Source organism: Pleurodeles waltl, chromosome 10 (genome assembly GCF_031143425.1).
Source record: "Pleurodeles waltl isolate 20211129_DDA chromosome 10, aPleWal1.hap1.20221129, whole genome shotgun sequence".
In the NCBI taxonomy this organism is placed as follows: domain Eukaryota; kingdom Metazoa; phylum Chordata; class Amphibia; order Caudata; family Salamandridae; genus Pleurodeles; species Pleurodeles waltl.
In genome coordinates, this window is record NC_090449.1 from 485,987,923 (window position 1) to 486,013,047 (window position 25,125).

At 48.8% G+C, this 25,125-nt stretch overlaps 1 protein-coding gene across 2 annotated transcripts in view; it reads left to right on the forward strand.

Moving 5' to 3' along the window:
- Positions 1 to 25,125, forward strand: part of LOC138260781 (retinoic acid receptor responder protein 2-like) — a 334,350-nt gene that overhangs the window by 185,792 nt on the left and 123,433 nt on the right. For both annotated transcript variants that reach the window (XM_069209235.1, XM_069209237.1), the window contains one exon: positions 12,526 to 12,624. In XM_069209235.1, the coding sequence (XP_069065336.1) occupies positions 12,526 to 12,624 (99 nt within the window). The remainder of the gene's footprint in view (positions 1 to 12,525; positions 12,625 to 25,125) is intronic.

Genomic DNA, 25,125 nt, shown 5'->3' on the forward strand with positions numbered 1-25,125 from the left:
CAATTTAGCTAATGCATGGATAGTTAGGCATTCAAGAGTCACAGTACAAATCAAAAGCAAGGATAACTGTGCAATAGAAATAGCATGCATCTAGATTCAGCAAATAAACAACATCGAGTCCCTGTTAATAATTTGTTAACATTTACTAGATCTCCCTAACTAACCATCTGATTAGAATAGCATGTTTGGGCTTCATGCAAAACAATTTTAGTCAAAGTTAATTTGGAAAAACATCTAGCTATGGCTCTATCAAAATAGCGGTTAGTACCTAGAAACAAAGAACATAGCCTACAACAAGAGCATTAGTATTTGATCTACCTCTCCTCTTAAGGATCAGCAAGCTGCGATTATCTTCGTCAGTTGGACATGAGTTCAGTCAGCATCAGCAATGGGCAGTGAAAGGGAATGGTTCAGAAACAGGGGTCTCTAGGCGATCTCTGCACCATTTAAGAAGCAATATCTAAGGGACGAACATTCAGCATCACAGACCTAAGCAATAAAGTAAAAAATAGAAATAAAGTCATCAGGAACTGTTCAGCTCCTCAGACAGAATAGAATGAGCGCGCCTCTCCTCCTTCTTAAAATTACCTACAGAACTTCCCACGTTGCCATTGGTCAGGAAATCACACATTTACAATTAGTCCAATAAGGACCAAACCCCAAATCTAAGATAAACTGAACTGTCTTCCACATGTGGAATGTTGGCTCCTCTTCTCCTATTCCCGTCGTCAGGCTTGTTAGGTATCCTTTTTGTATTATCTATACTCCAGTCAGTGCATCCATTGTTAGCTCCTGGGAACATCGCTTTCTCACGCATATTAAGACCTATAATTAATAAGCAAAATACATAATGTAAAATCATTAATATGACACACTACTACAATAGTCTAAATGCATTCACTTAAATTAATATTATTATTCATTTAATAAAGACACTTTGTAATTAATGGCGGACACTCAAGTAGGCACATTTTCCAAGTTGCGCATTATTTTCTATATTATTCAGATTCTATGCAAATCCTTACTCCAAAACAAATGAAAATCATCAGCAATAAATTCAGCTTTCACGGGGTCATGTTTGATGCCAACTTCACTTTGAGAGATCAGGTAGCAAACTCCCCTTTTTGTGCTTTTTTATTTTAAAAATGCTGAGGAAAATATTTCCTTTTATCCCTTTTGAGCTACAAAAATCACTCGTCATTGTGCTAATGCTGTCTGTCCAGGCTGGACTAGTGCAATATATTGTAACAGGCTCTCCCCTAGGCGCACTTAATCAACTCCAGCTTCACTTAATCAACTCCAGCTTCTACAGAATACCGCTGCCCGACTCTTAAGAAAGATACCCACATTTAATTCAGTGTCTCAAGCATTAGCTCCCAGTCAAGAAACGTGTGGCCTTCAAAGCACTATGTATGGCTCATAAATCTCTCCATGGGATAGTCCCAGAGTTCTTGTGGAAGAGATTCATATGGTATGTACCAAGGAGAACCCTTGTGTTCCGCCTCATCCAGAACAATGGTAGTCCCCAATTGTAAAAAAGTCTCATGGGGCGGTAGGAGCTTTGGGTATTCCACTTGTAAATTGTGGAATACACTCCCTTTGGACCTTAAACTTCAGCAGAACTATTTTAGTATTAGAAAGCAACTCAAAACATGGCTTTTTTTGGCCTCTTTCTAATGGCGGATCTTTTGCGGTGCTTCTGCCTGTCCTGAGGTTAGCACCAAGAGGCCTTTGGTCATTCGCCCTCTTAATAGATCATATCAATATAGGAAGAAATGAGGCACTATCTCAATCGTCAGGGAGGTACAAATAGGTGGGGATGCAACAGAATAGCAGAGAAAATCTTTTCTTGGGCAGACCTCCACCTTGTCGCCCTAAAAGCAGTTTATATTCAGCCTGAGCTGCAATCTACCCTCACCAGTGAACTTTCACTTTTTTCAACTCTACTTCAATCAAATTTGCTCACCGTTCAGAGTCTCGACAATTGATCTCTTTGCTTCCCTCCAAATTCAATGCTTCTACACAAAATATTGTATTCGTAAGTCCTAGCTCTGGACGCACTGTCAATCACATGGTCAAGGGAGTTTCTGTATGCATTTCTGGCCCTTGCTTCTCATCTGGAACGTGCTTCAGAAGATTTGGAAGGAGAGACCCTATTTGTCCAAGGTGACCATGGTTCCCTTGATTACAAACAGATGACGATAGCAAAACTATTTCCCCTCCATTAGAATTTACCCCTCCACAATCGCTGAGCCTAAATGAAGGAAAGTTTCAGCCAGATGAGATTGCTCCTTGGAATCTAAAAAGGGATGGACTAGAGTATCTCCGATGTTCCAACCAAATAGCTTTCAGAAAGCCTTCGGCATTGCGATCATATAATAAACACTAGAGGTCTTTTTCAAAGTGGTGCTCAGAAAAAGGTGCTAATGTGTGTTCTATTAATCCACTTGAGATTCTAACATTTTTAAGAGATGGCTTACTTTTGGGACGGGCTCCAGCTACATTATCTGCCCGATGGACTACAATAAAAGCCTTCAGGAGTTCATTGCCTGATCTAACTATTGTAACACCTCTGGTGGCTTGCCTCTTGAAGAGTCACTGACTCAGGAAACTGGTGGTCCCTAAGCCTATTCCTCCTTGGTATCTCTCTATCGTGTTGAAGAGTTTACAACAAGTTCTGTTTGAACCTCCTCTACAATCAGCTAAGCTTCCCTGTTTAGCAGCTACCCAGGCCATAACATTGGTGTGAAAACTGGGTGAACTGGGAGCCTTAATAATTTCTCATCCGTATTTATGATTCTTTCTGGATAGAGTAGTGTTAAGACCAGACCCTAAGTTTATTCCAAAGGTTTCATCCACATTTCACCTTTCCCAGGAGATTGTGTTACCAGTTTCCAACTCTTCTAATAATTCTCCTTCTACATTGGACTTCAAGTGCGTTTTGTTGAGGTACATTAAGCATACCAAGCACTTTAGGCTTTCAAATGCTCTTTTTATATATTATGGAGCTGCTGATAAAGGGAAGAAGATTTCAATGGATACGCTTAGCTGATGGGTGAAATAGGCAATTATAAAAGGTTACAGATCAGCGAATGTTGAGGTCTTGGAAGGGGTTCAGAGTGATCTACAAGATCAGTTTCCCGTTCCTGGGCAGCTGGTGGGGGGGCTTCCCTGCTTGAAATGTGTAGGTCAGCAACATGGTCAACCCCTCAAACCTTTGTTAATTAATATAGACTTGATTTAAGTCAGGCATCAGAGAAGTTTGTGCCTGTAGCGCTTGATGTAGTATTGAGTTAATTGTGGCACAACTAATACATTTACTTTGATTTCTGCATCACTTGCTTGCCAGTGCTGTTGCTCGAATGAAAATTAACCCTAAAAAACAAAAGACAAGAGACATCTGGCAAAACTAAAAATGATTAACTTAATTAAAAATTACGTCAGGGAGAGCAGTAACAAAACCGGGGTCTGAGGTCTGTCTCCAGTAGTACTTTGAATTGATGCAGGTTGTATATATTTCTCTGGGTGCAATAAAGTCATAAATACTGTTCTAGACAGGGAAAGCCAGTGGGCCTCAATCTGGCATGGACACAATGTGGGCCAGCAAGTATGTGTCCAGATATCCGGCCTGAGGAGCTCGCAGTCACTGCGTGTGCTGTGTGTGCTGTGCCCTGTCTGGCTAAGTGTGCCTGGTTATGTGTGGCATCTGACTTTATGGTGTTTTGGGAATGCATGCATCCCTCTGGCCATACGTCCTTTATTGGGGCCAATTTCTCAGAACCATTGTGGTATTGCTGCTTATCTGTGGGATCTGTTCTAAGTTTTCATATTTGTGCATTTGGCCGTCGGCTAAGTGTTACCTCACCTGTGACCTGTCAGTCATTAACCTTCAGTCCTAGGTCTCTGAGCCTGCCTGACCATGTATCTACGTGGGGTTGATGGAGAGTTCATGACGGGGGAATCTGACAGTGGTGATGCAGCTTTGTTTCGTAAATGAAAATGTATTGTTCATGTTAAGAATGTCTTATTGTTGTGCACATCGTTATTAACAAGTCCAATATCGATGGTGCAATTAGGCTTTGTTGTTTCTTCATTGTGTATTGACTGGGGAGAGGAGAATGGATGATAGGTAATGAAGATTACTGGTAAGTAATGTATTCAGTACCCTAAATCATAGCCCTCTCCATCCCAGTTCCGCTTCCCTTCATAGTTTTGCACCTCCAGTATATATTTTACTTGGTATTATCAGAAGGCTGGGACAGGAGAGGGTGGATCTTGTAGTATATTCATGGATATAGATTGAAGGCTACAGAAATGTTGTGTATTTGCTCAAGTCTACATACCAGTAGTTCTGTGAGGAGAGAAAGACGCCTCATTGGGTGATGACTGGGATGAGAAGGATTCTGATTCAGGGTATTGAAGATAACCAGTGTTAGAAATGGGGTCTTTGGTTGACAGTCAGATTACCCCCTGTTCAAGCAAGGACCCTCACTCTAGTTAGGATAAAAGAGAATCACCCTCAGCTAACCCCTGCTTACCCCCTTGGTAGCTTGGCAGAGCAGTAGGCTTAACCTCAGAGTGCTGGGCGTAAAGTATTTGTACCAACACACACAGTAACTTAATGAAAACACTACAAAATGACACAACACCAGTTTAGAAAAATAGGAAATATTTATCTAGACAAAACAAGACCAAAACGACAAAAATCCAACATACACAAGTCAAGTTATGATTTTTTAAAGGTTTAAAATAAAAAGAGTCTTTAGGTAGTTGTAACACCACACTAGCGCTGCTAGCGTGTAAATGTACCTGGTTTGCGTCAAAAATAACCCCGCACGGGCGGTGGGCGTCGAAAATAACCCTGCACGGGTATATGCGTCGAAAACAGCTCGGCACGGCGAGGCGCGTCGAAAAAGCCAGCCACGCGACGGTCCGAAAGTCCCGCGGCGCTGGTTGCGATCTCTCAGCCTTCGTCAGCGATGCTGCGCGTCGTTTCTCCTGCTCCGGGCGTCGATTCTCCGGTCGCGTTTCCTGCGGCGTCGCTTCTCAGCTGCGGAGCCGGCGTCGCGTCGTTTTCTCAGCCGCGATCGGATTCGCGTCGATCTTTTCTCCGCACGGCGCTCGGTGCGTGTATTTTTGTCCTTAGGCTGCCAGCCTCTCCTTTCAGGGTCCCAGGAACTGGAAGGGCACCACAGAGCAGAGTAGGGGTCTCTCCAGAGACTCCAGGTGCTGGCAGGAAGAAGTCTTTGCTATCCCTGAGACTTCAACAACAGGAGGCAAGCTCTACATCAAGCCCTTGGAGATTTCTTCTTCAAGATGGAAGGCACACAAAGTCCAGTCTTTGCCCTCTTACTCAGGCAGAAGCAGCACTGCAGGAAAGCTCCACAAAGCACAGTCACAGGCAGGGCAGCACTTGTTCCTCAGCGATCAGCTCTTCTCCAGGCAGAGGTTCCTCTTGATTCCAGAAGTGTTTCCTAAAGTTTGTAAGTTTGGGTGCCCTTCTTATACCCATTTTAGTCTTTGAAGTCACCTTTCTTCAAAGGGGACTCACACCTTCTTGTGAAATCCTGCCTTGCCCAGGCAAGGCCTCAGACACACACCAGGGGGCTGGAGACAGCATTGTCAGAGGCAGGCACAGTCCTTTCAGATGAGAGTGACCACTCCACCCCTCCCTCCTAGCAGAGATAGCTAATCAGGAAATGCAGATCACACCCCAGCTCCCTTTGTGTCACTGTCTGGTGTGAGGTGAAAAACAACCCAGCTGTCAAACTGACCCAGACAGGGAATCCACAAACAAGGCAAAGTCACAGAATGGTTTAAGCAAGAAAATGCTCACTTTCTAAAAGTGGCATTTCCAAACGCACAATCTCAAAATCAACTTTACTAAAAGATGTATTTTTAAATTGTGAGTTCAGGGATCCCAAACTCCACATGTCCATCTACTCTCTAGGGGAATCTACACTTTAATCATATTTAAAGGTAGGCCCCATATTATCCTATGAGAGAGAGACAGACCTTGCAACAGTGAAAACGAAATTGGCAGTATTTCACTGTCAGGACATATAAACCACATTACTATATGTCCTACCTTATCCATACACTGCACCCTGCCCTTGGGGCTACCTAGGGCCTACCTTAGGGGTGCCTTACATGTAAGGAAGGGGAAGGTTTAGGCCTGGCAAGTGGGTACACTTGCCAAGTCGAATTTACAGTGTAAAAATACACATACAGACACTGCAGTGGCAGGTCTGAGACATGATTACAGAGCTACTTATGTGGGTGGCACAACCAGTGCTGCAGGCCCACTAGTAGCATTTGATTTACAGGCCCTGGCACCTCTAGTGCACCTTACTAGGGACTTACTAGTAAATCAAATATGCCAATCATGGATAAACCACTTACACACAATTTAAACAGGAGAGCATATGCACTTTAGCACTGGTTAGCAGTGGTAAAGTGCTCAGAGTTGAAAAGCCAACAGCAACATGTCAGAAAAAAATAGGAGGCAGGAGGCGAAAAAAGACTGGGGATGACCCTGCATAAGCAAAAGTCCAACACGACCCCCTACCAGCCTAAAGCCAGGGGAGAACAATCAATACCTTGATGTACTTCCCTGATTGGGGCGATAGAACAGGGACCCAGGCCCACAACAGCAGGGGCATGTTCCAGTTCTACGCCTTCCTGACTCCAGTTGGATCCCTCTGTCCATACTCTCAGGGCCCACTAAGCTAACCCATGGGGAACCCTTCTCCACATCTACAGACACCATCTGTGCCACACCTAACTTTACTTTGCTCACAGATGTATTGCAATGGGCAGATAGTACCACCAGGGCCAACACAGTGGTGTTGCCCACTCCACCCCCGGGGTGTGACTCTCGTCCTCCCCCCCCCAGGGGCAACTCTGTCCACCAGGACAGCAAGCCACAGTGGCCCCAGACAACTGTCAGGGATGAGAGCCCGACCTCAGGCCTCTCTAACCACTGTGACTGTGGAGAGTGGGGGGTGGTAGCCCCAGGTGCCTGGCACCCTTTGACCACTCTCTCTTCCACCAGGTCAGGGATGACAACCTGACCCTGGTCCTCCCCTCTGGGGCTCTGTACCCTCCCTGCAGAAGCGGCACCCCCAGAGTCAAAAACTGTCAGGGTGCTTGTAGAAGCAGTCCTGCACAATTCTTCCATCAGTGCAGGGATGTTAACCTGCAACTGATCCTCCAACCTGGGGTCTGTACCTTCAGGTTGGACCAGGGCCAGGGGTGAGGCTTCCCTCCCCCTGCCCTCTCTTCTGGGGTCCTGAACCACCCAACTAGGAGTGGCCCCCCCAGAAGACAACATGGTAGGGGCACTGTTAGCAGTAGCCCCTTCCTCCAGGTCAGGGGGGACACCCTTAACCTGGCCTCCCAATCCGGGGTCTGTACCCACAGACTGGATCACTGCCTGGCAAACCAGGACTTCCTGGGGGGCATACCTACCCCCTACCAGGTCAGAGTTTACCCTCTGAACCTGGTCATCCAACCCAGGGTCACCACCCTGCGGTTGAACCACTGCCTGGCACACCAGGACTTCCTTGGGAGCACATTTACCCCCCATCAGGTCAGAGTTTACCCCCTGAACCTGATCATTCAACCCAGAGTCACCACCCTGCGGTTGAACCATTGCCTGGCACACCAGGACTTCCAGGGGGGCACACTTACCCCCCTCAAGGGACACGCTGTCCCGAAGGGCCACACAAGAGTCTGGCTGGCGCAGGTCTCCTGACCTCTGCCCATCTGACAGAGTCTGGATTCCCCCCAACCCAGAAATGGTCTCACCAAGGTCATTCATGGGGGGCTCTGCTCTCAGAGCTGACCCCTGACCCTCCAGGTTCTCCACTGGGGTCCGCAACCCCCTCTCAACCCTCTGTCTGGACTTCTGCACCCCCTCACTAGGAGTGGTACTGCCAGACACCAGAACTGGTGGGACGCTGGCTACAGCCGCCCCCCCAAGTTCTCCTGACACTGTGGGGTCTCCCTCAACAGATGGCCCTATGGTACAGGCTAGGCTCCCCTCCTGGTGTTCCCGCAGGGAACCCTCCAGGACCTGGGACCGGATCTCGGGCACCTTGGGCCTCAACCCATCCCCATTCCCTCTCCTCTGAGACTGGACATGGGGTCCCTCACCCATCCCACTACACTGGGACCTACCTGGGACACTACAATCCTTCCCTACCTCACCTGGTTGGGAACTACCTAGACCACTCCTCTCAGGAGCACCCCCAAATGCCTCTTCAGACTCTCTGGTACTCACCCAGAAGTCTGCCTCCATTGTAAGCTCCCTGGGGTCAGAGAACTCACACTCCACCTGGTGTTGGCATAGCTCTGGAAAATAAGGACTAGACATATGCTCTCCAGCAATTACATCACTCAGCCCCTCACATGAATTAACCAAAGTACCCTTCACCCAACCATCCAGTGACTCTGCTTTGACAAAGCACCCCACATCACCCTCCTGAGACTGGTGAGACAGTACCTGACTGTCCCTGACACTCAACCCACACTCTTCTGGGATGTCTTCACACTCCATAACCAGGACTTCTACCTGGGGGGAACCCCTCTCCCTGTCACTCTCAACTAGAGTCAGTAGAGTGTCCCTCCCACCAGTAGGAATATGACTCCCCATGCCAGTTCCCCAATCCACCTCAGGGACCCTGTGCATCACTGGAGCTACCTCATACCCCTGAACCTCCTGGCGTGTGTTAACTCCCTCCTTCAAGTAGGGCACCACCTCTCTGGGCATGTGCACTTCTGCAGCATCACTGGATATACAATTGTTGCTGCCACCATTCCAGCTGGACTCAGCCCTCATGACTTCCAGCTCTTTCAATTTAAGCTCGTAAGCATAAATCATTTTTTTAATCTCTAAGTTCCTCCTCCTTTCTTCCAACTCCCAATCGAGCTTTTTCAGCTCCCATTGGTACTCCCTCTCTGCCTGTCTGTCCTGTAACTCTTCAGGAGTCAGACCCTTGGGTGACACCCTGCCATCCCTCCTGGGGACCCTCCCCCCAGGCGTAACAGGTTCCTCCACTACACCACTGTGTATCCTCTGCACTTCCCCCCCCATATTCTCCTCCTCTGTGTGCCCTCCAGCCTTCTTGATTGTCACCCAGGCCCTCTGTGCCTGTTGCAGCTCCCCCTCCCTGGTGGAGCTCTCAGTGGGACAGTCAAGATCTTTAAGGAACTGTTTCAATTGAGCAACTGAGTACTCCTTCAGTTTCTCCATTTCAAACACAGCTCCAGCTGTTGCATCTCCAGATTGAGACATGATGGTCACAAGTGCAAAGTTCCAAAGGCAGAAAATAATTTCCCAATGAAGAAAAAAGAATCAGTCAAGGGATCAGCAAAATCATGGAAGTAGAATAAAAAAGAGTCCTTAAGAGAAAAATCAAAAGATCACCAAACAAGTAGTATGTGGTCACGTAGTGGTCTGAGATCAAAACAGTAGTGTACACTTAATTACTGTATGTCAAGTACAAATACAAGTCCAATCCCGACCGCTGCCACCAATGTTAGAAATGGGGTCTTTGGTTGACAGTCAGATTACCCCCTGTTCAAGCAAGGACCCTCACTCTAGTTAGGATAAAAGAGAATCACCCTCAGCTAACCCCTGCTTACCCCCTTGGTAGCTTGGCAGAGCAGTAGGCTTAACCTCAGAGTGCTGGGCGTAAAGTATTTGTACCAACACACACAGTAACTTAATGAAAACACTACAAAATGACACAACACCAGTTTAGAAAAATAGGAAATATTTATCTAGACAAAACAAGACCAAAACGACAAAAATCCAACATACACAAGTCAAGTTATGATTTTTTAAAGGTTTAAAATAAAAAGAGTCTTTAGGTAGTTGTAACACCACACTAGCGCTGCTAGCGTGTAAATGTACCTGGTTTGCGTCAAAAATAACCCCGCACGGGCGGTGGGCGTCGAAAATAACCCTGCACGGGTATATGCGTCGAAAACAGCTCGGCACGGCGAGGCGCGTCGAAAAAGCCAGCCACGCGACGGTCCGAAAGTCCCGCGGCGCTGGTTGCGATCTCTCAGCCTTCGTCAGCGATGCTGCGCGTCGTTTCTCCTGCTCCGGGCGTCGATTCTCCGGTCGCGTTTCCTGCGGCGTCGCTTCTCAGCTGCGGAGCCGGCGTCGCGTCGTTTTCTCAGCCGCGATCGGATTCGCGTCGATCTTTTCTCCGCACGGCGCTCGGTGCGTGTATTTTTGTCCTTAGGCTGCCAGCCTCTCCTTTCAGGGTCCCAGGAACTGGAAGGGCACCACAGAGCAGAGTAGGGGTCTCTCCAGAGACTCCAGGTGCTGGCAGGAAGAAGTCTTTGCTATCCCTGAGACTTCAACAACAGGAGGCAAGCTCTACATCAAGCCCTTGGAGATTTCTTCTTCAAGATGGAAGGCACACAAAGTCCAGTCTTTGCCCTCTTACTCAGGCAGAAGCAGCACTGCAGGAAAGCTCCACAAAGCACAGTCACAGGCAGGGCAGCACTTGTTCCTCAGCGATCAGCTCTTCTCCAGGCAGAGGTTCCTCTTGATTCCAGAAGTGTTTCCTAAAGTTTGTAAGTTTGGGTGCCCTTCTTATACCCATTTTAGTCTTTGAAGTCACCTTTCTTCAAAGGGGACTCACACCTTCTTGTGAAATCCTGCCTTGCCCAGGCAAGGCCTCAGACACACACCAGGGGGCTGGAGACAGCATTGTCAGAGGCAGGCACAGTCCTTTCAGATGAGAGTGACCACTCCACCCCTCCCTCCTAGCAGAGATAGCTAATCAGGAAATGCAGATCACACCCCAGCTCCCTTTGTGTCACTGTCTGGTGTGAGGTGAAAAACAACCCAGCTGTCAAACTGACCCAGACAGGGAATCCACAAACAAGGCAAAGTCACAGAATGGTTTAAGCAAGAAAATGCTCACTTTCTAAAAGTGGCATTTCCAAACGCACAATCTCAAAATCAACTTTACTAAAAGATGTATTTTTAAATTGTGAGTTCAGGGATCCCAAACTCCACATGTCCATCTACTCTCTAGGGGAATCTACACTTTAATCATATTTAAAGGTAGCCCCCATATTATCCTATGAGAGAGAGACAGACCTTGCAACAGTGAAAACGAAATTGGCAGTATTTCACTGTCAGGACATATAAACCACATTACTATATGTCCTACCTTATCCATACACTGCACCCTGCCCTTGGGGCTACCTAGGGCCTACCTTAGGGGTGCCTTACATGTAAGGAAGGGGAAGGTTTAGGCCTGGCAAGTGGGTACACTTGCCAAGTCGAATTTACAGTGTAAAAATACACATACAGACACTGCAGTGGCAGGTCTGAGACATGATTACAGAGCTACTTATGTGGGTGGCACAACCAGTGCTGCAGGCCCACTAGTAGCATTTGATTTACAGGCCCTGGCACCTCTAGTGCACCTTACTAGGGACTTACTAGTAAATCAAATATGCCAATCATGGATAAACCACTTACACACAATTTAAACAGGAGAGCATATGCACTTTAGCACTGGTTAGCAGTGGTAAAGTGCTCAGAGTTGAAAAGCCAACAGCAACATGTCAGAAAAAAATAGGAGGCAGGAGGCGAAAAAAGACTGGGGATGACCCTGCATAAGCAAAAGTCCAACAACCAGTAAGTAATGTAATGATTCTTCAGTAGGAATTGTGTTAGACATAGAAAACAAAGTCAATTCTCTCTGTTCAAGAAGAGCAATTTTAATGGGTCAACCAGATTCTGATCAGAAACAAGATTTATTTAAAAGACAATGAGCTCTAGACAGACAGAAACGCACATTTGGCTTTCTGCATTAAGCTCAGTGTAAAAAAAGGAATTCATGTTGTTGCCTAGAATTACATAGTCTGGGGTTTATTTGGAAAACAGATGTTCTAGTGTACAACAAAGAGAGAGCTCACTCACGTATAGCAAATAACTAGTGATGAGAGTATATTTTTGTTATGACTATGACCCAATTTCCTTTGTTATTTTTCTCAGTCAGTTTAATCATAATGTTCATTGATTTGTGAGAGATTTGTCCACACATCCTGAAATGAATCAAACCTCTAATGAGGAAATGGCAATACGGATAAGCATGTACCAGGCATATATGCAGAAGTGCTCAGTCCGTCTCACCAGTTCGTCAGCACTGTGAGGTGGTGATACTGAGTCCCCAACGGGTGCACACACTGCCTTATAACTTTTGCATAAAGAACAGTATTCACCCTGCAGGAAGTAACCAAAGTCACTGCCTGTTGGGAGCCTCTTGCCATTGTAGAATAGGGGATAATACTTTTCAGTAGGAAGGCTGCTCTACATTATCCCGCTGCTTATGATTGCTTCGGAGCCTTGATGGTGCTGTCTGTCATGGCCCACTTCCACCTCACACCTAGCAGTACTGGATGCATATGCCGTCTACAGGCAGAAGGCAAGCAACAGGTTAGATATACTTGATTTGGGCAATGAATTCCTCTTTTTCCTTTTTGTTGTAGCGGATACAAAGCTGTTTCGCCTGCTTTAAATATGAAGATGCAAATTCACAGCCACTGGGTCAGTTCTGGGATTGTGTTCCAACACGAACACCATCTTTGGTGAGTTGCATATTGTGCTGCTTTCTCTGTTATCAGGGACTGTGCATATCATATGGCTGGGAAAGGCACATTCAAGGTCTATAAAGTCATACTGCACATGCTGTTGTTTTTATGTCTCTGTATTTTGATGGATCACAATATCGTTTTTATCTGTCGTGGGTGTTTATTTTATCTGTTGTGGGTGTTTATTTGTGCTTTAGGTGCCAACTACGTCATCACCTAGAAGCAGATTAGGGTAAATGAAAGAGGGCACCTGGTACTCTTGTTCAAAGCTCCTCTGAGCTCTACCCTGACAGCAAGTCTAAATTCCCTTCCACAAAAAAACAAACTCAACATCCATTTTCTCCATGTTTCGGCCTGTATGACTCCTCTCTCATTACCCAAGTCAGATGAACAAGTTCATCATCTCTTTCTGGTTGTGGCTTTCTAATTATCTTTGGTCACCAAAGCCCACATCACATCAAATTGTCCACCCTCTGTGCGTTAGTGTCTTTCAGACTTCCTTTATCCATGTGATCAGCTTCATAACCCTTATTCCTCAACCTCACTTCATGTTCTTGGTCCCCATAAACTTCACAATCCTTTTGTCTGTTCTGTTTTGGATTAACCCTTATAATGTATCTGACTTTCCCCACACGCTCCCCTTCTGTCTCTCTAATTCCATTTTGCTTCATCCCTTTCTTCTGTCTGATTATCCCAACGTCTGACCTATTTTTATGAGCATTTTCCCATCCAGCTTACAACCTAATTTTTAATTGAAACATATCATCCACGTACTAGGCAAACAGTCACTAGTGGATCTGGTACTCAAATATCCACGAATATAGTGCATGTCTTAAAAAAGTCGACCAGATATTTTAAAAAACACCTTTTGATCAGAATCATCATCTGGAGCTTTTGATCTTTACCTACATCAAAGTTACTGCTGCAATGGTGCTTGGTGAGCTTCTGCAATCTCAATAGAATCGTCATTTGATTGGTGCATCATTTTTCTCTGTTCTCTGTTCCTGCTAGGAATTTAGAGCGACAACCACTGGCTGTTCTATGATATTCAGCATTAAGTGCACTTTCATAGGCCCCTATCTGTAAAATGAAGACTTGCAAGGCATGCTTTATGGTCTATACTACGCCAACATTCAGACTATCAATATTGTGTCTTTAGTGATCATAACAAAAGAGCTTTGGCTTTCATCAGAGTCATATCACGTTCATTTTTGTAAAAACTTTTGGACAGTGACCTTTCACATCATACATTTATTTTTTAGGTTACCAAAATAAGAGGTTTGGTAACACACATTGATCTGGTGAGCTGAAATAACAAGGTAGTACTGCATCATTGTAAGGGTCATACACTAAAGTAGAACAAAAACTATCTCAGTGGAGAGTTGTACCTACAGAGTTAATAATTCCTTAGAGGAATAGATTAGAGGGAGGGACTGCAAGGCTGAAGCCATGCTTCTTTTCTTAATGTGGGAAAGTTGGGAGGAATAGCGTATCTCAGAATCAGTAACCTGAGATTCTCTGATGTTTGGGGTTTGAACTCTTGGGCATGTGACCTGGGGAATGAGAAAAAACTTTCATAACAGAGCATATGAATACTTTGGGGGTGATTCCAACCCTGGCGGTCGGTGATAAAGCGGCGGCCAACCCGCCAACAGGCAGGCGGTCAAAAAAATGGAATTCTGACCCTGGCGGGAACCGCCAATACAGCCCGCCACTTTAACACTCCGACCGCCACGGCGGGACAGACAAACAGCGCAGCGGTCACCGCCAACAGGCAGACGGCAGACAATGTACCGCCCACCCTATCACAACTCACCAATCCGCCACCTTTTCCGGGGCGGGAGCCCCGCCGATAAAAACACGGCGGAAACAGACTACGAACGGGAAAACGCTCACCTCTATGCACTCCACGAGGAATCTGGACAGCATGGAACCCGAATTAAACATCCTACCAGCTATTGTCTACCTGCTCATCTACCACGAGTACGAATGCCGGCGCAGACGACAACGGTGAGTACTGCACCTACGACACAGGGGAGGGGGACGAGAAAAGGTTACGGCCACACACATACGCGACACACCCACCCCCCACCCCCCCCCAACTATCTACACACCAATGCAGAGCAACAAGTCAGAGTGACACCCCCCAAACCCCCCGGAAGAATGCAAAGACATAATTAAAATGATCTTTAAAATTTATGTATAAAATAGGTTCATTGAAGTCATGGTAAATATGCAATATGAAATATACAAAAGAAATAATGAACATAGTGAAAATTATAAACATAGTCAATAAGTCCTGCACAGTTCATTAAATTTCCATAGTCCGTGGGCCAATGTGTACAAACACATGGGCAAAGCCCACACAGGAGACCGGATACCATTGGAGAGAACACTGTAGGGGCATCAGATGATAAAACAACATGCACCTCAGGGGGAAGGGAAAGGGGGGCACCTCAGCCACATGAGTCCACGACGCCAGATCCACGAGGGGCCTCCATGCCCACTGTACCATCCTGGGGAGTGCAAAGCCACAGTCTCACAAGTCTCTACAGTGGGAGTGTTGCCCACTGTGCCATCCTGGGGAGTGCAAAGCCACAGTCTCACAAGTCTCTACAGTGGGAGGGTTGCCCACTGTGCCATCCTGGGGAGTGCAAAGCCACAGTGCATCAGATAGATAACCGACTCCACTGGTATTGGAGGAGGCATGGTGCCCAGAGTGCTTCATGAACACCTGCTCGACACAGAACCGGCACTGTCAATGGACCAGCGGTGCTTGAGACAGCGGTGCCCAGCGGAGCGGTGCTTGACAGGAAGGGCCCAGCGGAGCGGTGATTGACAGGAAGGGCCCAGCGGAGCGGTGCTTGATACGGCGTTGGCCAGCGGAGCGGTGCTTGACAGGAAGGGCCCAGCGGAGCGGTGCTTGAGACGGCGTTGGCCAGCGGAGCGGTGCTTGACAGGAAGGGCCCAGCGGAGCGGTGCTTGACAGGAAGGGCCCAGCGGAGCGGTGCTTTTCACGGCGGGGCCCTGTTCAGCGGTGCTCTTCACGGCGGGCCCTGTACAGCGGTGCCTGTCTTGGCGGGCCCTGTTCAGCAGTGCCTGTCTTGGCGGGGCCCTGTTCAGCGGTGCTCTTCACGGCGGGGCCCTGTTCAGCGGTGCCTGTCTTGGCGATGCCCTGTTCAGCGGTGCCTGTCTTGGCGGGGCCCTGTTCAGCGGTGCTCTTCACGGCGGGGCCCTGTTCAGCGGTGCCTGTCTTGGCGGGGCCCTGTTCAGCGGTGCCTGTCTTGGCGGGGCCCTGTTCAGCGGTGCTCTTCACGGCAGGGCCCTGTTCAGCGGTGCTCTTCACGGCGGGGCCCTGTTCAGCAGTGCTCTTCACGGCGGGGCCCTGTTTAGCGGTGCTCTTCACGGCGGGGCCCTGTTCAGCAGTGCCTGTCTTGGCGGGGCCCTGTTCAGCGGTGCTCTTCACGGCGGGGCCCTGTTCAGCGGTGCCTGTCTTGGCGGGGCCATGTTCAGCAGTGCCTGTCTTGGCGGGGCCCTGTTTAGCGGTGCTTGTCCTGTCTTTCAAGGGAGCCAGACCTGGCCAAGACTCCCCGCTTAGTCGCCCTCCGACCTTGCGGTTGCGGGGCCCTCCTGTGATGGAGTCTTGGGCCCTTGGGTGTCGTCCGTCACACCCGGTATGGGGCTGGTGGGGCCCTCCTGGTGCGCTCGCCTGCTGCATGACTTCTCCGCCCTGCTGCCCTTGCCCTCCTTCGCTGCAGCTCTCTGGCCCTTGCCTCCCTTAGATGATGTGGCAGGTGACGGGGCAAGGCCACTGTCCTTGGTGGCAGCCGTCTCAGGCTTCTCGCGCCGGCCGTTAATTTTTTTTGTCCTCTTCCCAGGGGGTGGGCTGGCTGTCCCCTTGCTGCTGGCCGATGTTCCTGCCCTAGGAGCTGGTGGACTCCAATAGCCCTGCACTATCGTCATACTAGATGCAGGGCTGGTGGTGGCTGAGGTGCTCTTTGGACTCTTAACAGATGAAGGGGGTGGGTCAGTGGTTGGAAAGAGGTCAAGGTTGGAAAGGAAAAGCAATTTGGAAAGACAGGGACGGGTAGGTGTAGTGGGTATGGGAGTGGAGGAAGAGGATGTGGTTGTAGGAGAGTCAAGTGTGCTGTCTTTGGGTGCAGGTGCTTGTGACGGAGGCTGTCGTGAGGTGGATGGCTGTTGGGTGGGTGGCTGCCTGCGTTTGTGTGGTTTGGAAGAGGGGGTGACAGACACACTGGGAGAGGACACAGGGGACGTGTAAATGGCAGTGGGGGTGGTGACTGCACGTGTGCGGACTGTACTGGAGGGTGTGCTGGTGATGGAAGTACTGGCTGATGGTGGTGTGCATGCAGGTGTGAGTGGAGACGTCACAGGGAGGGAGGAGGGAGACGAGGAGGAGGGGGACACAGAGGTGGTAGTGACTGTTGGCATGTCTGCATCTGGATGTTGCTTGGGTAAATGCTTGTGGGATCTGTGGTGCTTATGTCTGGATGAGCTGCCCTTGGGTGTTGAGGTGTGTGCAGGCTGGTCAGATGGTGTGAATGGGATAGGCTGAGGAACAGGAGACTGGGATTGGGTGGAGGCAGTTAGAAGAGGGAGGCTGGAGACAGGGACAATGGCTGCCGTCAGTGCTGAGGCCAGAGCGTTAAACGATCGCTGATGGGCAGCCTGACCCGAATGAATGCCCTCCAGGTATGCATTGCTCTGATGCACCTCCCTTTCTACACCCTGGATGGCATTCAAAAGGGTAGACTGCCCAACAATGATGGTCTGGAGGAGGTCAATGACCTCCTCACTGAGGGCAGCAGGGGTAACTGGGGCAGGGCCTGAGGTGCCTGGGGCGAAGGAGATGCCCACCTTCCTGGGTGAGCGGGCACGGAGCGAAGGCTAAGGGGCTGCTGGGAGGGCGGGGCTGGTGCGCTGTGTGGCGGCTGTACCTGTTGTGGCGGTGGGCACGGATGTTGCCGCCACCGCTAGGGAGCTCCCTTCCGAGGACGTGTCGGTGTCGCTGACGTCTCCACGGGTCCCCGTTGTGGAGCTCCCCTCGCCCCCCGTCTCACTGGTGTACTCGGAGTCTGTTGTATGGACCTCCGGGGCCATGTGAGATGCAGCTCCCTCGTGCGCCGATGCCAATTCTCCTCTGCCTGATGATGCTAATGCACACATGCACAGGAAGACAAAGAAAATGGGTGGGGGGGAGAAATGAAGACAGGTTGAGTGCATGCATTGGCAACACCGTTGTCGGAGAGGACAGACACAGAAGCCCCCTGCACTACGCCGCGCAATCGGGGTACACTACTCAGTTCTTGTGACTAGGCCTACAGGTCTATGGACGACAAATGCACACATGGGTGATGCAGGACCATGTTAGCTGTACTTGGCACCCTACAGAGGTGGGGGGCGGGGGCACAGGGCCATGCCTAACGGAGGGGACTAGCCTACAGAAAGCGCCCTGGCCTAGAGTTACCCACAGCCCTCCTCCCCAACCCAGACACCTCCACTGCGCGCAAAGATAGCAGAATGTGCTGATACTCACCCCCTTGTGTCTGCTGTGATGTCCTCACGCGCCCATCCAAATCGGGGTAGGCCACCGCCAGGATCCGGGACATCAGGGGGGTCAATTGGCGACTGGCACCCTTCCTACGTTGGGAGGCCGTCCCCAGCAGAGACTCGGCGGTCTTTCTGGTCCCGCAGCGGATGTCCTCCCACCTCTTTCGGCAGTGGGTGCCCCTTCTGTTGTGGACCCCCAGGGCCCGGACGTCCTTGGCGATGGCACGCCAAATGTCGATCTTCTGATGGGCGCTGACCTATGTGACATGTACAGGGTGGGAAAGGAAATATCATCACTTTTCTGCATGGTCGATGTGAGTGGCCCCCCCTCCCTAACCTTGCCATGTGGCACATGTTCTCATCTGTCGTGCGTTGCACTCCTCATTCGCTCCCCTCCCCACCATCTTACATCCACCCCACTCAACACAGGCATAGCCCATTCAACGTGCACCCTGTATACTAACCTGTTGGTCTGGAGGACCGCATACTGGGGGAGGACCCCATCAACAAGTTTCTCCAATTCCTCAGATGTGAAGGCAGGGGCCCTTTCCCCAGTCGCAGCAGCCATAGTATCACATGGCTTGCAGTATAGGTCCTCTCCTGTGGATGATCAGGTCTCGAGTGATTCATCAGATAGAAAATGGCGGTCACGCCCGCGGCGGTGCGTACCGCGGCGGTGCGTACCGCGACCGCCGGCGCACATCGTCATTGGCTCCTGAAACCCATAGGATGCAATGTTAACCAATGCGGCTTCGCACCGCGGTCTTCGACCGCCTACCGCCACGGTGTGCCACGCCAGCGCATTGACCTCACATCCCACTGTCACACTTCACAGGTCAGGCAGCCGCCATTTCCAGGGCCCACATGGCATAATTTCAACTGCGTCACAGAGGCCTAGGCCGTGCATTGCCACACATACAAGCCTTTCAATGCATTGCGATTCTTTTACTGTGCAATCTGTGTGAACGAACCTGTGGTTTGCTTGACTTTCTGCTCCATGTTGTCCTTCCTAGGCACCGTCCGCTGGGACTTGCGAGGAGAAGGATGAATCCTCCCGTGTACCGACCGCTGGTGGACCTGTCGACAATGGAAGAACGACATATTATACTTAGATACAGACTTGACAGAGCCACTATACATGAACTGTGTGCCCAGCTGGAGCCAGACCTGATGTCCCCCATCCGCCAACCCACAGGGATTCCCCCTCTGGTGCAGGTTCTGTCAGTACTCCATTTTTTGGCAAGTGGGTCTTTTCAGACAACAGTGGCCATGTCATCCGGGATGTCTCAGCCTATGTTTTCTAAGGTTTTGTCCAGAGTGTTGTCTGCCCTGATGAAATACATGCGGAGCTACATTGTTTTCCCTGAGGAGGATGATTTGGCTACAGTGAAGGGTGATTTCTATGCCCTTGGACATATCCCCAACACCATTGGTGCCATTGATGGGACCCATGTGGCTTTGGTTCCCTCCAAAGAAATTGAGCAGGTGTACAGAAACAGAAAAAGTTATCATTCGATGAATGTCCAGGTGGTCTGTTTGGCTGACCAGTACATCTCCCATGTAAATGCCAAGTTCCCTGGGTCAGTGCATGACGCGTATGTTATGCGAAATAGCAGCATCCCTTATATGATGGAACAGCTACAGAGACACCGTATGTGGTTATTGGGTGACTCTGGTTACCCCAACCTCTCCTGGATATTGACCCCAGTGAGGAATCCCCGGACCAGGGCAGAGAAACGGTACAATGAGGCCCATGGGCGAACAAGGAGGATCATAGAAAGGACCTTCGGCCTCCTGAAAGCCAGGTTTAGGTGCCTACATATGACTGGTGGATCCCTAATGTACTCACCAAAGAAGGTGTGCCATATCATCGTGGCCTGCTGTATGCTTCACAATCTTGCTTTGCGACGCCAGGTGCCTTTTGTGCAGGAGGATGGTCCAGATGGTGGTGTTGTATCAGCTGTGGAGCCTGTGGAGAGTGAAGAGGAGGAAGACGACGGGGACGACACAGACAACAGGGATACAGTGATACAACAATATTTTCAGTAGCACACAGGTAAGGATCAACCACGCCATTTCACATTTACTTAAGGCCTCCTGCGTCTCTACTGTCTGTGTTTCCCCCCAGTTCCTTTTAACTTAATTGTGACTTTCCCTTCCCTTTTCAGAGCTGTATGACCGACTGCGTGACTACTGCTTTGTTTGCCCATGGACTAAAGCTTATTGGCATTGGTATGTTGTCATCACAATGTAACTGAACATAATTGCACCGTTATGTGTAATACATTTGTGAATAATACAAGCAGACTCCTGTTATTTTAAGTGCAATGAGTGATTTATTTCAAGTGCTACATATAGGTACATGATTGTAAGACGGTGATGGGTGGGGGTGGAGTAATGTCCATGGCAGAGTCCAGTTCTCAGTTTCACAGGTGCATTGTCCATATGCCTGTGGAAGGATGGAGCAGGGGCAGTTTAAGGTTGGACAGGGTGACAATGTGGGACAGTGGGATGACATCAGGGGGTATCATATGCTGGCGGGGGTCTTGGCATCCTGCTCTGTCTTCTTGTGAGATCTCAGGTTCCGCTTACGGGGTGGTTGTTCTTCAGCAGGAGGTGGGGTTCTGGTGGCCTGTCGTTGTGTGGGGGCCTCCTGTCCACTAGCGCCGGCAGATGTGGTAGCCAGTTCCTGGTCCTGGCTAGTGACAGGGGCCCTTTGTGGTGCCACATGGTCCTGCAATGTGGTGACTATCTGGTTAAGGGCCAGGACGATGGTCCCCATTGCGGAACCAATGTTCCTCAGTTCCTCTCTGAACCCCATGTACTGTTCCTCCTGCTGTGCCTGGATCTCCTGGAACCTGGCCAGTACCGTCGCCATCGTCTCCTGGGAGTGGTGGTATGCTCCCATGATGGAGGAGAGGGCCTCTTGGAGAGTGGGTTCCCTGGGCCTGTCCCCCCCCTGTCGCACAGCAGCCCTCCCACTTCCCCTGTTTCCCTGGGCCTCTGTCCCCTGGACGTTGTGCCCACTACCACTGCCCCCAGGTCCCTGTGGTTGTTGGGGTGGTGGGTCAACCTGGGTGCCCTGTAGTGGCGGACACACCGCTGATTGACGTGTCCTGGAGACAGAGGCATGGGCCCGCTGGGTGGGAGCTGTGCTGGTGTTCCCAGAGGGGATTAGGTCTGCTGTAGCCTGTGGCTGTGTGTGGGAAACCGACTGTCCAGAGGTCCCCAATGGGCCGGGCTGGTCATCTGGGTCCAGGGAGACAGAGCTGCTGTCATCGCTGGGGGCCTCTTCTGGGGGTGGGATGGACATCTCTGGACCCTCCGTGGCGGTGTGGTGGCGTTCGGGTCCTGCAGGGGTATTAAGGTATGGTTATAGCTTCTGTGTGTGGCATTTCGTGTGATGGGTGGGTGTCCGTGTACCCAAGTGCAGGCATTCCTTTGTGGGGGCTTTTGTGAGGGTGGCTTGTGGGGGTGATGTGTGTGTGCAGTGGGCATGCTTTGGTGATGGGTGTCCATGCTTTGTGGTCGCATGCAGGGCTTCATGTTGGGATGGGTGGGTTGTGATGGTGAGACATTTGCAGGGAGTTGGTGTGATGGGGTTGGGGGTGAGGGTGGGGGTATGTGCTGGCATGCAGGTGGGGTGGGGTGGGGGTGGGAAGTAGTAGTTAAGATTTGACTTACCAGAGTCCATTCCTCCAGATACTCCTGCGAGGCCCTCAGGATGCAGGATGTGCAAGACTTCCTCCTCCCATGCTGTAAATTCTGGGGGAGTAGGTGGGGGTCCGCCGCCAGTCTTCTGCACCGCGATGTTGTGCCTTGATACCATGGAACGCACCTTCCGCCGTAGGTCGTTCCATCGCTTCCTGATGTCATCCCGATTGCGTGGATGCTGTCCCACCGCGTTGACCCTGTCCACTATCCTTTGCCATAGCTCCATCTTCCTGGCAATGCTGGTGTGCTGCACCTGTGCCCGAAGAGCTGGGGCTCTACACGTACTATTTCCTCCACCATGACCCTGAGTTCTGCGTCAGAGAACCTGGGGTGTCTTTGGGGTGCCATGGGGTGTTGTGGATGAGGTGAGGGATGTTGTATGTGTTGTGGAGTGTAATGTGTGTGGTGGTGTATGGTGTTTTGTGCGTGGTAATTGTGTGGGTGATGTTGTGATTTGCCTCTGTGTGATGGTCTACTCTAAGCAGTGCTGTCTCTCTCTGGCCTTCTCTCAGAAATTCTGGTTGTAGGGGTTTGTGGGTGATGTGGGTGTGTGTTTTATATTGTATTGGGTGTGTGGGAGTGTTGTTTGTAATTGTATCAGGTGTGTGTATTTCAAATTGTCCAATGTGGTTGTGTTTTGTAAGGGTGTGTGTATTTTGAGCGCGGCGGTGTGTACCGCCAATGGAATACCGCGGTTGAAAGACCGCCGCATGGATTCGTGGGTCGGAATGGCATAGGCGTTTTTGTGTTGGCGTGACGGTGGAGGTTTGGTCACCGCCATTTTTTCGCTGACCTTTGGTGTGGCGGACTATTGTGGATGTCGGGTTTTTGGAGGTTTTCAAGTAGCGGGTCAGAATGACCGTGGCGGTTTACCGCGAACGCGGCGGTGTTATGGCGGTCTTCTGACCGGCGGTAAGCGCCTTTTACCGCCGAGGTCAGAATGACCCCCTTTATCTTGAAAACAACATGGAAGAAAACTACGATTTTAAGGCTTGGTTGAGTCTAGGCATCTGTCTGTTAAAGGAGGCAGCAGTGAGTCACAAGAAAATTGGAGCACAGGGTCTCCTAGCTTCTACTAAAAACTCTAACTCGCAAAAGCGAAGCTTCCATATATACCGTAATATTCAGTCTTCTAGAATCAATCATATATCTGAGATTCCAATATGAAAGCGAACAGGAGTTGCTATGAGCATATGAGAACAAGAGAAACAGACCTTCAAAATTATCAACAGAAGCAGCATAACCTTCAAAAAGTTCGCCTTGTGTGACATGGGCACTTCCCATATTGGACTGTGGATGGGGATTTCCATTTAATAGTGTTGAATATGAGCAACCAAACATGACTGTTACAGTTCACAGTAGCCAAGCTTTATTCAATACAATTGCTATCAATTTGACAACAACATGATCAATAATAATGGAAATGTAATGTAACCTTATTGTATGTGTGATATCTATTTATATTTCAAAGATGAGCAGGGGTTACACTTCAGATCAGCTCATTTATAAAGAAGTGCAGTGAATTAAAAACAAAATCTCAGGTTTGTTGATATTGGAACTGGATTTGGCAATTCAGCAAAGGAAAAATGCAAGAGTCACCTCAAAGTGCCACAGGGGCGGAAGATTACTTTAGGACAGAGGCGATAACCATTAGTGAATGGAGATTCCTCACAATCTTTGTTCATAGGACTTTTCATATACAGGCCTTCGGGGCAAAAAATGCAAGATGGTAGCATTGGCCTCCTATGCCTTCAAATTATGCAATGATGTCTTAGTAGAAATAATTCAAGCACCATCCAACTTCTGTGTCAGAATACAACAGAAGGCATTACTCTTCAAGCAGCACATCTTGAGAGTGTAACTGATGATCTGCCTCCCCACACTACTTTGTGGTTTGGGAAAGACCACCCTATTCACCTTGGTGAAGAGAGGCTTCTCCATTCCCTTTCTTTTTTTTGATGCACAATCCCCTCTATTGTATAGTGCCCGGTTCCTTTATTAGTAAATTTGCACTATATAAATCAAGTATATACATACATGAGACATACAGCTGATATGCAGAGTGCCTCTGGCCTCGTAATTGGCTTGAGGGAGCATGGGTTTTTTAGGGACTCAGCATTCAAGTATGTGGAAAATAACAGTAAAGCTGATATGCACCCATGGTTGAGATCGCTAGAACTTACTATCCTTTTTGAGAGGCCTCTGTCATCAGCTGTGAGAATCTGGGACCAGGGATCCATATGAAAGACTATCAGTGACTTCTAAGACCCTGATAGCATCCCAGTGCCACCCAGCGTACATCATACTGTCTTCTGATTGACTGTGTTACATGCCACTGAACTTCTATGAAGGTGGCATAAAGAAGCTGAGCTTTATTTCTCAAATATCTATCCAGGATTACCTAAAGTGATGTGACATTATCTAAATATGAGAATTTCAGAGGGAGTCTAGAATGTTCTTTTGAGATAATGTACGATTCATGTAACCAGGATTGAAGATGCACCAGTAGACACAGAGCAATTTCCCTAAAGAATCTAACAGTGTTAGCGCGTCAGAGCCTTAATAAGTAAACTTACAAGGAGACGCGTTTAGATCGATAAACCTTTGGACCACGTTCGGGGATTTGCCAGTACGAGATGTCTTCTTGGCATCACCAACCAATAGATCAATAAACCCAATCAATAATTACAGTAGCTAATCAACAACTAATCAATAACATTTAATCAGAATCAACAAGTTGAACACACCATGACCTTTCAGTCATGAATAACCACACCAATTTGTTACGTGTTAGGATATTTATTTCCCTATTGGTTACAATCTAATGTCACCTCTGTTAATCTCACTAGCAATAAATCTCATTTGGAACTCTTCTAATTAACAATTTGAACGCAATTAATCAACGCATAGAGAACATTCATTCAGTATTTAGGCACATCATTAACATGAAGCAACTTAGTGAAGTCTCAGTAATACATGATTCAACAAAGCAAGAACTCAGTCATTTTGTCTATTTGCGCAAAATATTCTGTGAACGCCTTAACTAACCTTATATTTGCATTAGCGTGTTCGGCTTCATGCAAAACATATAGACACACACATTTTGAAACTATCTAAACTAAGGCCTCTATCAAAATAGGAGTTGGTACCCAGAAAGAAAAGGCAAACAGACAATTACAATTTGCATCAGATAGTTACCAATCCAACAGATCA